We start from the raw sequence: 13,989 nt of genomic DNA, 5'->3' as shown, positions 1-13,989 counted from the left end.
CTGAGGTCATAAATGTATTTTTACTCGGGCAGTGTCTCGTGCCTATAAATAGGTGAACAGAACCCCCGTACTATTCACGCTGGATTGTAATTGCTCTCGTGTCACCACCTTCAAGCAAGCCGAAGGTATCATTGTAATATGAATTCTGATTTTTGATAAAATTTTGTAACACCTCGTCCAATCCTTGGACCAGCGGTACTTACTCCTGGCAGCTTGCTAGGATCATATATTGTCCCCACAGACCAACACGAGCCTTTTGTGCGCACTTTGTCCTCACTCATGCGCACCCGAGAAAACTTCTCGGTCGGTCACCCATCCCAAATTGCTCTAAGTCAAGCACGCTTAACTTTGAGGTTCTTTTGAGATAGGCTTCCGAAAAAGAAGATACACCTTATTGGTATGGATACTCTATTAATTCTATTAAGCCTTGGGCCAGGATATCACCATCTCAGAGGCTAGGATATCACAATCCACCCCCCTTAGAAGACCGACGTCCTCGTCGGTCAACCCCAATCCAGGAACCTCCCCTCTTAGCTACGTCTGTGTGTCTAGTGTCATCATATGCCATGCCATGTGACCACTTCGGACCCACATGCGCCATGCGCCATATACCTGAACCCCCTAACCCACACACGCCCGTGAAACCGCAAGGGTTGGCTCTGATACCACTTGTAACACCCCATCTAATCCCTGGACCAGCAGTACTTACTCCTGGCAGCTCGCTAGGATCATATATTGTCCCCATAGACCAACACGAGTCTTTTGTGCGCACTTTGTCCTCACTCATGCGCACCCGAGAAAACTTTCCGGTCGGTCACCCATCCCAAATTTCTACAAGTCAAGCACGCTTAACTTAGAGGTTCTTTTGAGATAGGCTTCCGAAAAAAAGATGCACCTGTTTATAGACTTATCATGGAATAGATATGTGACTAAATATCACACCTCATGTATTTAAATCCCTATTGGTATGAATGATGAAGACGTATTCTTCATGACCTTCGTCTGAAGATCATTATATTCATAAGGATATAATGCTTCGAAGGACGAAGGCCCTTAACATTTAACAACTATGTTGCCTTGTTCTTGATTCACAGCAGATGAGAACAAGTGAACAACAGCCCCAGGGACTAGGGATCATTTCCCCGACACTAAGCATTAGGAAATCTTCTGGTTTTTAAGCTGAAGAGTCAAGCTCCAACTTCAGGAAACCAATGTTGTGCGTCAAGTTTTTCAGTATCGCAGCTTCATCTGGGTCAGGAACACACATCAAAACATCGACATCGCCCCTACCAAAGATGGTAGCCCCAGCAGGATACCTGAGGGCTCCAACGTAATCTTTTAACTTGGTCAGTTCTTCGTCATCAAGTTCTTTGCCGACAATATGTTTGATATAGAAACCAATTTCTTCTCTCAATCCCTTTCTGGGAAGAGATATTGCTTCAGTTTCCCTTGACTATAAGCCTTCATTTTGGTTTCCCTAGGCTCTATGGCCTTTGCAGGTTTCAATGATTCTTCAATCGTTTTTCAGGCTCTAGGGCCTCTGTTATTTTTTCTATTGAGACGGCAGCAATAGCATCGGCATCTGCCCCAAGCTCAGGCTTTTGTTGCTCTCCTTAGACGGAGTCCCGAAGGCTGATGTCGTAAGTGACTCCATCTAAGGGCCTTTCTTTGACAATTTCAGTATTGTACCTTGTGGCACCGTAGTACCAAAGCTTTAACTACCACAGGCTAGTCAGGTTTGAACCCTGCGAACTCAATGTAGTGAAAGGCAAGAGTAAAGTCATTACCTCTAAAATTTGAGTACCTCCAAGTGACGAAGCTGAAGCACTCCCTATATCTTCTCTGGCCACCTTCGTAGACCTTTACTCTATCTTGCTAGCACATGTGACTAGGGGTGTAATTGGATCGGATACAGACGAATATTACTCATTCCATATTTGTTTTCATATCTTCTCTTCGGATTTGAAACGGATATGGATATTATCAAGTTGTATCGAATAAGATTTGAATAAATATTGACAACTTAAATATCCAACTTTAAAAATACGGATACGGATAAAGATCAGATATAGATCGGATACTGAGTACCTAGATTCTGATACGGATCGGATTTCATCCCTCTTAGACGGGTCAATTTCAAATACGGACGGACAATATCCATACCATTTACACCCCTACATGTGACCGAATTTTTTGTATTTTAGCCATTTTTCGAAAAAAAAATTCACGTTTAGATCTTAAAAAATTTTAATGTTATTTTTGGACCCTTTGCTCGGCGCCATAGGCTATGGCGCCGTAGTAACACAGCTCGGCGCCATAGGCTATGGCGCCGAGGTCGTGTTGCGTTGGCACAACACGGACGCGTGGCGTCGACGTGGAACCGAGCTCGGCGCCACAGATCTTGGCGCCGAGCTCGGTTGTGTTATTAAAATATTTGTTGCAAACATGAGCATAAAGCCCAGCTAGCCCACTTGGTAGAGCACAAAGCTTCTAACCTTATGGTCATGGGTTCAAGCCCCATAGTTTGCATTTTTATTTGTTTTTCTTTTGTTTATGTCGCTGGTGTGTCCGCTAAAATTTATTTCTCGCCTAGATTTTTTTATCTTTGTCACTACTCATTTTTTAAATAACTCATTAGGTATATTTTTTTTCTTGGGTTTTTTCGAAAAATGGCTAAAATACAAAAAATTCGGTCCACCCCACCACACGGCCTGTTTCACTTTATTTCACCGATTCTCTGCCGTCTCATGTGATGGCACTTCATTCCTTCCTTCATGTTGTTCTTTCTTCCTTTTTTCAAGAAAAAAAAGACGACCATATCGTCAATTGGTGGAAAAACCTACGTGGTGTTTGTTTCTGCAGAGAGACCTAGAGTTGTTTTTTTACCCCTGCCTAGCTTATTACTTGGTTTGTAAATACTTGTGTTATGTTGCAGGCGTATGCATATGAAGCGGAATTGAAAGAAATGGAGGGGCAGTCCAGGGAAGAGTATATTGGGTCCTTAAGGAGGTAGCTCTTGAATTTCATCACCCCCCCAAAAAAAAGCGTTTCACTTTATTTTTTAGGAATTAAAAAGTGCTATAATTGATTCCATGGAATTGTTTGAACAATATCGAATCACACCCATGTGCTTAACCAAATAACCAGGTCCATGTGCTTTATTGCTTTGCGGGCTTTACTGCACAGTGCACACGTTTATTTTTGGAAGCTAGGAAATGAGTTCGTGCATGGACGCTTTTGTGCTGGCAGCAAAAGCCCCAAGACAAAAAAAAAATATACCTAATGAGTTATTTAAAAAAAATGAGTAGTGGCTAGATAAAAAAATCTAGGCGAGAAATAAATTTGAACGGACACACCAGCGACATAAACAAAAAAAGAACAAATAAAAATGCAAACTGTGGGGTTTGAACCCACGACCACAAGGTTAGAAGTCTTGTGCTCCACCAAGTGGGCTAGATGGGCTTTGAGCGCATGTCTGCAACAAATATGTTAATAACACAACCGAGCTCGGCGCCAAGATCTGTGGCGCCGAGCTCGGTTCCACGTCGACGCCACGCGTCCGTGTTGTGCCAACGCAACACGACCTCGGCGCCATAGCCTATGGCGCCGAGCTGTGTTACTTCGGCGCCATAGGCTATGGCGCCGAGCAAAGGGTCCAAAAATGACATTAAATTTTTTTAAGATCTAAACGTGAATTTTTTTCCGAAAAATGGCTAAAAATATAAAAAATTCGTACATGTGACTGCCTTCTTCCTTTTTAGGTGGGGTGTTCGATTTTGAGTGAGAGGACCCCTCATCATCATCACTTGCCACCTTCGATTTTTTGGTCATCTTTTGTTTTTGCCCCTTGGCTTTTACCATCCTAGTGCCTCCCTCTGCATAATTGATGATTCTTTTCCTCTTTATTCCTATGTCGATATATTTAGCCAGTTTTGATAATTAGGATATTCAAATTCCAGTGCATCCATGACTTTGTTCAGCCTTCATTTTTCTCGAGTTCCGAAGGCTGCTGTCATTGCTCGGTCCTCTTTGACAAGGTAGTTACCAAGAATTTCATTGCAAACTACTTTGGTGGCCCCTAGCCACTCGACGCATAGGCATTTGAACATGGTTGCTTCTTGAAATGATAAGGAAAAGTAATAAGAACATCAGCCTTTACTTCTTCATCACCCTTCTTCGGCTTTGACATCCCCCAGCCAGACTAAGTGGGGAAAATCCTATTGCAAAGAAACTTTTGCACCAAGTCTCGGTGCCAATCCTGTCTGCCATAGTATTGAAGGTGATGTAAGTCATCTTGATAGTTCCACCCACGTTGCAAAGTGGCCTCTTGTACCCGAAGCTCACTTTAAGTGGACTCGTCACAATACCTTTAAACTCATCCCTTTTCTTTGTATCAACTTTCACATAAAACCATTCCTTGGTCCATTCACTTAGACACTTCGTTCGGTACGCCAAAACTCGAAATTTTGAATCCTTCCAGTAGGCGAAGCAATAGCACCCGAAATTATTATGCGGTTTGTCCGAAGGCCTGACCTTCATTTGATAGTGCGGCTCGTGAATCCTGTAGAAGGCATCTACTCGAGCACCTTGGCTTCGTAAGATCCATATATTGACACTCAGTCTAACTATTGCATTTGGCGTGAGTTGGTGTATATAAATCTCGTATTTCTTCAATACAGTGGCAATCATCTTGAACATGGGCATTCCAAGTCCAGTCTGGAAGAAGCTCTTGAAAACTACAATCTCATCCTCCTTCAACTCAGAAGTGGTCTCGTCACCAGCAAAACGGATAATATTATGATCTTCAATGTAACTAAGTTTCTTCAAGAGCTCCAGGTCCCTAGGCTTAATGATAGACTGACCATATCGATGTAGTTGGGCTTTGTTGGCTGAAGATTGTTATCTTCTTTCTCGGCAACATCCTCCTTAGCATCTGAAGCACCCTCCTCTAAACAGACTTCCTCAGTGGCCTCGTTAGCCTTCTGCTTCCTCGTCTCGGATGTCGCCTTCATCACCTCAGAAATCAGTGCTACAGGTCCCACAACCACGGTGTCAAGGGCATCTTCCTCCCTACCAAGTGCCTTAGACAAAGTCAGGGTTGCCAGCTTAGCAATCGAACAAATCGTGAGCATCGGAAGATTGCCGAAGATTAAGCTCCTGAAGTTCGCAAAAAAAAATGGAGGACTGGAAGAAGCTTCAGAGCTAGAGAATTTGATGTCAGTAGGTTGGTGCAAGTAGTAAATGTTGTGGTAGTCGTATGGGACCGACCAGATTATATAAGCAGGCGGGCGTGGAAGACGAGTCATCCCATTTGAGCTCGCTGCCCTATGGACCGCCAGTGTTACACGTTCGAAGATATGCTTGTTTAACTATGTTGTATAACATGCTTAAGAAAGATGTTATTCGGACCTTCGACATAAGCTTTCGTCTGTTTCACGGTCTGAGCACTTTATAGAAAAAAAATGAACTAATCCCGCAAGGAGCTACTGTTGGGGGAATGCCTCTGCCGAAGGTTCTCAAAACTAACCGAAGGTTCTCAAAACTAATTTATATTGACAGTTTTTTACAATTTGTCTTAGGAGTAATTAACATATGTTTGCCGAAGGATGTCAACACAAGTGAAAAGAGAAGTGGAGGAAGCTTCGATTTATGTGCAGAGTCGAAGCATGTCGTCGAGGTCGAAGCACATGGTCTGGAAACGGAGACTGGAATGTTTGCTATCGCTTCGGAAGGAATGACAATGATGTCCCTAGTAATTTTTATAGCTATGTGTATAAAGTTTGAGGTTGTGATTGTAATTTCACACTTAATTGTATATTGAACTATCCCTATAAATAGGTGAACAATGCTAATGCACGGACACAATTTCAAGTCAGATTGCTTATCTATGCCTCCGAAAGTGAGTTCGCCTTTGCCCATGGGTTGTTATCTATACCTACGAACGAATAATTGTATTCATTTATAATAAGATAATACTGAGAGTATAATAGTGGATATATCTTTTGTGTGCTTATATGTTCTCAATTTCGTTAAAATTTCAATCTTAATAACTTTTTCTCATCAGTTTATCTCTAAAACTGAAGATAAATTGAAGAGGAAAATGTCCTTGTTCTTAATTGTGTTGCCTTGTTCTGGTGCCTTTTCAAGAATCAGAACGAGTGACCAACCATAACCATAAATAGTATCTTATGCACAGAAACATATCACTAATGCAAGGTCGGGCCTAAATATTGGAACCAACTATAAACATAACAGTGAGATGCAAATTACTAGTAAAATAACAAAGACAGCTAAAACACACGAGTTTTGAAACCGAATCTAATTCCAACCTAATCGCAAGGGGCTTGAACACGCAAATTTTGTTCCTTTAGCTGAGCACCAACTTATCAGATTTTTCAACTTGGCAAGTGCCTGCATATTATAGGTCAAAGCAGTTAGTAAAAGAGTGACCAACGATGGACGATTCGTCAAAACATACATGCAGGGCCAATTCGTCGTTAACCAAACGTATCAAATACATGCTCCCTCGTTATTGGATTTGGACAACAGTTCGACTGCCACATCAACGGGGCCATTTTTGCAGAGAAAGACATGCAAAACCATTATGAATTGATAAATATCACAGCAGATGATCTCTTCAATAAATGAAAACAAGTTCCATGTCAACTAGTCTACGCCTATCTTCTCATGTCCTGAAAAAACCAAACAACACATGCAATCGGCCATTAACTTTTCAGCAAACTGATAAAGACCCAACGACAAATTCCACGCAACTCTCATCCAGGACGAGATTGTAAAAACATTGAGGGCACACCAAGTAAAGCACATTAGAGACCATGTTTCAAGGCCAAATAACCATATGCAGTATCTTATTCACACAAATGAACAGAAATAAGTGTGCTTTACAATTGTCACTACAACAAGAACATTAAAGCACTTCCGGGCTGCAATCCATGGAGGACAGCTATCTACAAGGACGCAGACATCCAAAAGCATATTATAACATTTCATCTTCACCAGAACGTTTGCTGAGTCACAATTTGGACACTACCAGTTTTCTTTGACAATCTTTGACTTCTCAAATATGAACTTTCCTTGTATTTCTGCGTTTCTTCATATGCTCTCTCATACTTCCAGCCCAACACCTCACGGCAATCACTACAGTAGATATCAGCAACCTTGTGTAGCCCTATCGTTAGTTGCCGATCCTCCTTCGCCCCCACAACTACATTCATGGCATGGGAGAACATAAAGGCACGGCTGTATCTCCCCTAAAACATAAAAAGGAAGAAGGCATCATCCTCTAACCACTAGCATAAGTCCAAATCAACATGGTGCTACTAAAGAATTTTTTTTCGTCCCCGAGTGATAAAAAAAGCTTCAAAACAGTCTCAGACACAGTAATAGGGGGTTCTAGTTTTTTGTTGAGCTTTTCAGCACCAAGTCATCAATGTTACCGCATCCGTCTATAAACTTCAATCAGTTTCTATAATGGATTTAGAAGTAGTACAGTGCAATCAGGAGTACAACCACAAGGACATGTATTGGAATAGTAAACCCTAACCCTAACAGGGGTTAGGTGGTGTATTAATAGACTTGAGTACTGGGCCAGGCCCATTACGGAGGGGCGAGACAGTAATTACATAGGGAACAACCCCAAACCCTAAACGGGTATTCTAACACCCCCCGCAGTCACAACTCTATCCTGTACAGATGTTGAGACTGGAGCGAAAGTCTAAAAATACACTCGACGGTAACCCCTTGGTGAAGATGTCAGCGAATTGCAGCATGGTGGGGACGCTGAGAACCCGAACGTCACCGACAGCGACACGCTCGCGGACGAAGTGCAGGTCAATCTCCACGTGCTTCGTGCGCTGATGCTGCACGGGATTGGTGGAGAGGTAGACCGCGCTGACGTTGTCGCAGTAGACGAGGGTGGCGCGCTGAAGGGGACTGTGGAGCTCGTGGAGGAGTTGTCGTAGCCAGGAGGCCTCTGCCACGCCGTTGGCCACGGCGCGGTACTCGGCCTCAGCGCTGGAGCGAGAGACGATGGGCTGCCGTTTGGCGGCCCAAGAGACGAGGTTGGCGCCCAAGAACACGGCGTAACCGGAGGTGGACCGGAGCGTGTCGGGACAGCCAGCCCAGTCAGCATCGGTGTAGACCACAAGCTCCGACATCGGGGATGGTCGGAGTAGGAGGTCGTAGTCGAGGGAGCCGCGGAGGTAGCGCAGAATCCGCTTGAGCGCGGTGAGATGGGGCTCCCGCGGAGTGTGCATATGCAGGCACACCTGCTGGACGGCGTAAGCGATGTCGGGCCTGGAGAAGGTGAGGTACTGGAGCACGCCGGTCAGGCTCCTGTAAGACGTCGCGTCGGCGACCAGAGGCCCGTCGTCCTCAGAGAGCTTCGCCTGGGTGTCGACAGGCGTGGAGCAAGGCTTGCAGTCAGACATGCCAGCCCGCTCCAGGATGTCGATGGCGTACTGGCGCTGGTGGAGGAAGAGACCCTGAGGCCGGCGCTCGGCGGTGATGCCGAGGAAGTGATGAAGGGGCCCCAGGTCCTTCATGGCGAATTCCCGCTGAAGGGCGACGATCGTGCGGTGAAGGAGGTCGGCGGTGGATGCCGTGAGCACAATGTCGTCGACGTAGAGCAGAAGGTAGACGGTGTCGTCGCCGCGCCGGTAGATGAACAGGGACGTGTCCGACTTGGCCTCGACGAAGCCGATGGAGGCCAGGTAGGAGGCGAAGCGACTGTACCATGCCCGTGGCGCCTGCTTGAGGCCGTATAGGGACCGGTTCAGCCGGCAGACCAGATCCGGACAGTCAGCGTCGACGAAGGCGGTGGGCTGGCTGCAGTAGACAGTCTTCGTCAGAGTGCCATGGAGGAAGGCATTCTTGACGTCGAACTGGTGGATCGCCCAGTCGCGGGAGAGGGCGAGGGAGAGGACGGCGCGAACAGTGGCGAACTTGACGACGGGGCTGAAGGTCTCGTCGCAGTCCACTCCGGGGCGCTGGGTGAAGCCTCGAAGGACCCAACGGGCCTTGTAGCGGTCGAGGGAGCCCTCTGAGGTCAGCTTGTGGCGAAATAGCCACTTGCCGGTGACCACGTTGGTGCCTGGTGGACGCGGCACCAGGTCCCAGGTGTGGTTGGCCAAGAGGGCCGCATACTCCTCCTCCATAGCACGACGCCAATGTGGGTTGGCGAGGGCAGCGCGAACGGAGGAGGGCACAGGGGATGCGTCCAGAGGAGTGCAGGTCGTATCCGCTGCCAGGATCAGCCGGTCGACGGGGCAAAGAACACCAGCGGCGCGCCGAGTCACCATCGGGTGGACGTGCCCGGGGTCACGGTGGATGGCGACCCGGTGGTACACGACGACTCGGAGCGGGCCGCCGGAACGTCGGGAGCGGCGGGTATGGCCGGCTCGCGGCGGTGATAGACGACGGCGGGGTCGGCAAAGCGGGCCGTGCTCGTCGACGGGCCCGAGTCGGCAGGCACCGAGGTGGCGGCGTGCCTGCGACGGTGGTAGACGAGCGCGAGGTCGGCGAAGCGAGTCGGGGTCGACGGGGCCGCGCGTGGCGCAGGCGTGATCGACGGGGCCGCGCGTGGCGCAGGCGGGGTCGTCGAGGCCGCGTGTGGCGCAGGCGGGGTCGTCAGGGCCGCGCGTGGCGCAGGCGGGGTCGACGGGGCCGCGTGTGGCGCAGGCGGGGTCGTCGGGGCCGCGCGTGGCGCAGGCGTGATCGACGGGGCCGCGCGTGGCGCGGGAATGGGCGCGAGGCGGGGCGCCGAGGGTGGGGGGAACCGGATCAGACTCGAGGAGTGAGTCTAGATCGGTGGGTGGGGTGGAGCCTGCAAGGGGAAACACATCTTCGTCAAAGACGACGTGACGAGAGATGATGATGCGGTGGGAGGTGAGGTCCAGGCACCGATACCCCTTGTGGTCAGGGGAGTAGCCGAGGAAGAGGCAGCGAGTGGAGCGAGGAGAAAGCTTGTTAGGGGCGGTAGCGGAAGTGTTAGGGTAGCAGGCACAGCCAAACACACACAGGTGGTCGTAGGAAGGGGCTGTGCCGTACAAGGCGAAGTGAGGTGTAGGGTGGCTCACCGCCTTCGAGGGAAGACAGTTGAGGAGATGTGTGGCGGTATGAAGGGCCTCTGCCCAGTAGGTGGCAGGGAGAGACGCCTGAAAGAGAAGGCAGCGGATCATGTTGGTGGTGGTGCGAATCATGCGCTCGGCCCGGCCGTTCTGAGCAGAGGTGTAGGGACACGAGAGACGCAACTGGACGCCGTGAGTGAGGAAGAAAGAGCGAGAGGCGTTGTTGTCGAACTCGCGGCCATTGTCGCACTGCAGGGCATGGACCGGGCGCCGGAACTGGGTGGATACCCAGGCGAAAAAGTGAGTGAGGGTGGTAAACGTGTCGGACTTCAGCCGAAGGGGGAAAGTCCAAAGGAAATGGGAGTAGTCATCCAGAATGACCAGGTAGTATTTGTAGCCGGAGAGGCTAAGGACAGGAGATGTCCAGAGATCACAGTGGACAAGATCAAAGGCCTGAACAGCCCTGGACGTGGAAGTAGAAAAAGGAAGACGGGAGTGATGGCCGAGCTGACAAGCATGACAGAGGCGCTCAGAAGAGCCCCGAGTATATGATATGTCGGAGTGGCCGGAAAGCTGGGACATGACGTCAGGTCTAGGGTGTCCGAGGCGACGGTGCCAAATGGCGGAGGAGGTGGTGGTAGTAGCAAGAGCATGAGATGTGGTGGTAGTAGTAAGTACCAGAGATGAGGCTACTGTGGTGTGGGGAGTGGAGGGCAAGTGAAGAGAATAGAGGGGGCCGGAGCTGTCACAGCGAGCAAGCACAGCATGTGTGGGAAGGTGGCGTATGGTGAGGCCCCAGGGGTCGAACTCCATAGAGCACTGGTTGTCACTAGTGAAGCGACGAACCGAGAGGAGGGGATGAGTTAGTCCGGGAGCAACAAGGACGTCGTTAAGGCAGAATGGTCCTGGAAGAGCCGATGTACCTACTGAGGTGACCGGGAGGGTGGAACCGTTGCCGACGACGATGGAGGTAGGATGTGAGGGGTGGGGTGGATGGGAGTGGAGTAACGAAGTAGTGGTGGGGGTAGTGTGGAAGGAGGCCCCGGAGTCAACCACCCAATCGGTGGTGGTTCGGGGAGGTGGAAGTGGCGAAGGTACGGTGTGAACGGAGAGGGCCAAAGAAGGTGCCCCGACAGAGGCACTAGGAAGGGAGGGAGATGACACGGGCTTAACCGCTAGGGAGGCGATCGCAGCACGTGGGAAGACAAGCGGTCCAGGCACGTGACGGCCCGCCTGAGGGTGGACCTCGACGCAGTCCCGAAGAATAGGGTTCCAGACTGGATCGAAGGACATGAACATGCCCCGGATGAGCTGGCCGTCGTGGACGAGGACATGCACAGTCACGAGAGCGGCAGGCGAGGTAAAGCTCATGGCGACCGGTGTAGGCCGGCGCAGGGAGGCGCGGACGGGACAGCCGGGCGCGGAACAGCAGGGGCGGCTGAGTGCTCGGCGTCGGGCGTCCACGGCACGGGACAGCAGGGGCGCAGCGTGACGCGGAACAGCAGGGGTGCGGGTCCTCCGGGCGGGTGCTCCTGGTTGGGTGAAGCAGGGAGGAGAAGGCTGCCGAGCAGCGGGGACGCCAGCAAGAGCGGTGAGGGCCGGGCCGGGCCGGGCCGGGTGATGGCGCACCGCGGCGAGGGAATCGACCGTGGGACGGCGGGGTGGCCGGGCGGCTGCGGCTGCGGCTCGGTCGTGGTCACGGGCACTGGGCGCGGCTGCGCGGGGCTTGAGGACGCCCTGGCGCCGGTCGGCTTGGCCGGGTCGCGCCCTGGCGGCTGGAGGAAGGAGTGCGACGTGCTTGGCAGAATGGCAGCCGGAGTGCTGGACGTCGGTGGCTGGGAGGCTGGCAGTAGCAGCCTGGGATCTGCCCGAGCGCGGCCGGCGGCGAGAGGAGCGCAGATTCCGCGTCGGGGAGGCGAGGCGGGCGCCTGGCGCGGGATGGCCGCGGGGCTGGGCGAGCGGCTCGGCCGCGGGACAGGGCACCGGCGAGGTCGCGGGTGAAGCAGGGGCGCGGGGTCGGTGCGACACCTGGGTCCACCGGTCCTGGCGCAGTTGCGCGGCTGGGGCTCGCGCGGTCGCGGCAGCTCGGCAGGGCGCCTGGGCGGCGTGGAAGCAGCGCGCGGGGAGGGCTCCTGGCACGGGCGCGGGGTCGCGCCCTGGCGGCGCGGGCAGGATGGCCGGGGCACGCGGGTGCGCGCTCGGCGCTGGTGCGAGGGGAGAGAGAGAGAGGAATGTGGGGCGGCGGCTGGCGGGCGCGGCCTGTAGGGGGCGGCGGCTGGGGCGCGACCTGCAGGGGCGGCGGCCAGCAGGGGAGGAGCTGGCGGCTGGGAGCAGAAACCTAATTTTCCTCTGATACCATATTGGAATAGTAAACCCTAACCCTAACAGGGTTGGGTGGTATATTAATAGACTTGAGTACTGGGCCAGGCCCATTACGGAGGGGCGAGACAGTAATTACATAGAGAATAACTCCAAACCCTAAACGGGTATTCTAACAACATGAAGCCTGAAGCCATGATTCAGATGTGCAAATGTAAAAAGAAATACGCTTCAATCAGTTTCTTATAGTGGAATCAGAAGTAGTACAATGCAACCGGGTCCTCCAGAATTAACAAACGTGCATCCAGCATCGCACCTACACAAGAAGTCGATTCTCGGAGCAACTCCTAGCTAGGATATAGATAAGCACAACAGGTAATTGCTGAATTGATAAGCGCTAGTGAACAAACGACACGTCCGGAAGTGGAGGAAAGGTGATTCACGGAGTTTGGACCTGAAAAGCCTTTGAGAGGATGTCGTCGTGGAGGCAGACGTTGTTCCGGCAGTTGCAGCAACTGTAGACGCGCGGCCCCACCAGCTCCGCCATCGGCCGGCGCCGCCCCGAGCGTGCTCACCGGACCCGACCAACCAATCCCGCAATTCCAGAATCGGAACTCAGACAAAGATGGTGCCAGGGAACACCAATCGATTACATTCAACTACAACCTATCCAGAACCAAAAATTGCATCGGTTATCCAAGAAACAAAGGGGCCAGGAACCGTCGAGCCCCGAATCGGAGCTCGGGAATGGGAACAGTCGTAGGTAGTGAGACCATCGGTTGAGTGCGCGGGAGGTATTCGCCGATGCTGGTCGGGGCGCGGCGACGGCGGAGCAGCGGCAAGCGAGGGGAAAGGGGTTTAAAGCCAAAACTTGTATAAGGTAAAAAAATGTTTTATACATGGGTGTTTTGGGATTATAGAGTCTTTGGAGATTATTTGGTTTTCTTTTTTTTTTGCACATTTAATTAATAGAATTAAGTTAATCAAACAATAATAAATAAATACAGAAATATGCATCCCATGCCGAAGTTCTTGTATTTTTGTATTTTGTATTCAAATTTGTGATACAAGCTTAAGTTAGGAAATTAGAATTTGAAATTGGAAATAAGAAAAGAAAAGAGAAGAAAACAGAAAAGAATATGTACTGTAATAATAATAATAATATATAAATAAATATATTTTCTCATGCTGATACTTTTAATTGTGCACTTGACTTATGTGTAAAACTCACTAACAAATTCAAATTCAAATAGTAAATTTTGAAATGGAGAAAGAAATGCAAAACATAAAAGAAAAGGAAAAAACGACTTTTGGGCTGAAACCCTGCGCTCGGCCCACCAATTCCTCCCGCGCACATCCCACTAAACCGCAGTCGTGTTACCGAGGTCGTGACCCGGTGCTGACATGCGGGCCACGGCTGGCTGACTCATGACACGCATGCACGCATCATCTCACTACCACGTGGGCCCGGGGCGACCAGTCGCGTCATCGCACGCCGGGCGCCTAGCCTCCTTGCTCACGCTGGCATGTGGGGTCAACCTGTCAGGACTCTCCCCTTCCTCTGCAACGAACTCCTGAGGTC

The 13,989-nt window shown here is 50.6% G+C and overlaps 1 protein-coding gene across 2 annotated transcripts; it reads right to left on the bottom strand.

The window, feature by feature from the left end:
• Positions 1–6,837: 6,837 nt before the first annotated feature.
• Positions 6,838–13,292, bottom strand: LOC100285471 (uncharacterized). 2 transcript variants are annotated; one of them, NM_001158364.3, is made up of 3 exons: positions 13,181–13,285; positions 12,862–13,073; positions 6,838–7,271 (listed from the first exon to the last, which is right to left on the bottom strand). In NM_001158364.3, exons 2-3 carry the CDS (start codon positions 12,952–12,954, stop codon positions 7,014–7,016), a joined length of 351 nt encoding a protein of 116 aa, NP_001151836.1. In that variant the 5' UTR covers positions 12,955–13,073; positions 13,181–13,285; the 3' UTR covers positions 6,838–7,013. The 2 variants fall into 2 exon arrangements, 1 of the variants encoding a protein (NP_001151836.1); NR_182165.1 differs by lacking the exon at positions 6,838–7,271 and having other exon boundaries at positions 12,601–13,292.
• Positions 13,293–13,989: the final 697 nt, after the last annotated feature.

The sequence above is a fragment of the Zea mays genome, chromosome 7 (genome assembly GCF_902167145.1).
Source record: "Zea mays cultivar B73 chromosome 7, Zm-B73-REFERENCE-NAM-5.0, whole genome shotgun sequence".
Lineage (NCBI taxonomy): Eukaryota > Viridiplantae > Streptophyta > Magnoliopsida > Poales > Poaceae > Zea > Zea mays.
This window is presented reverse-complemented; position numbering and strand designations above follow the sequence as displayed.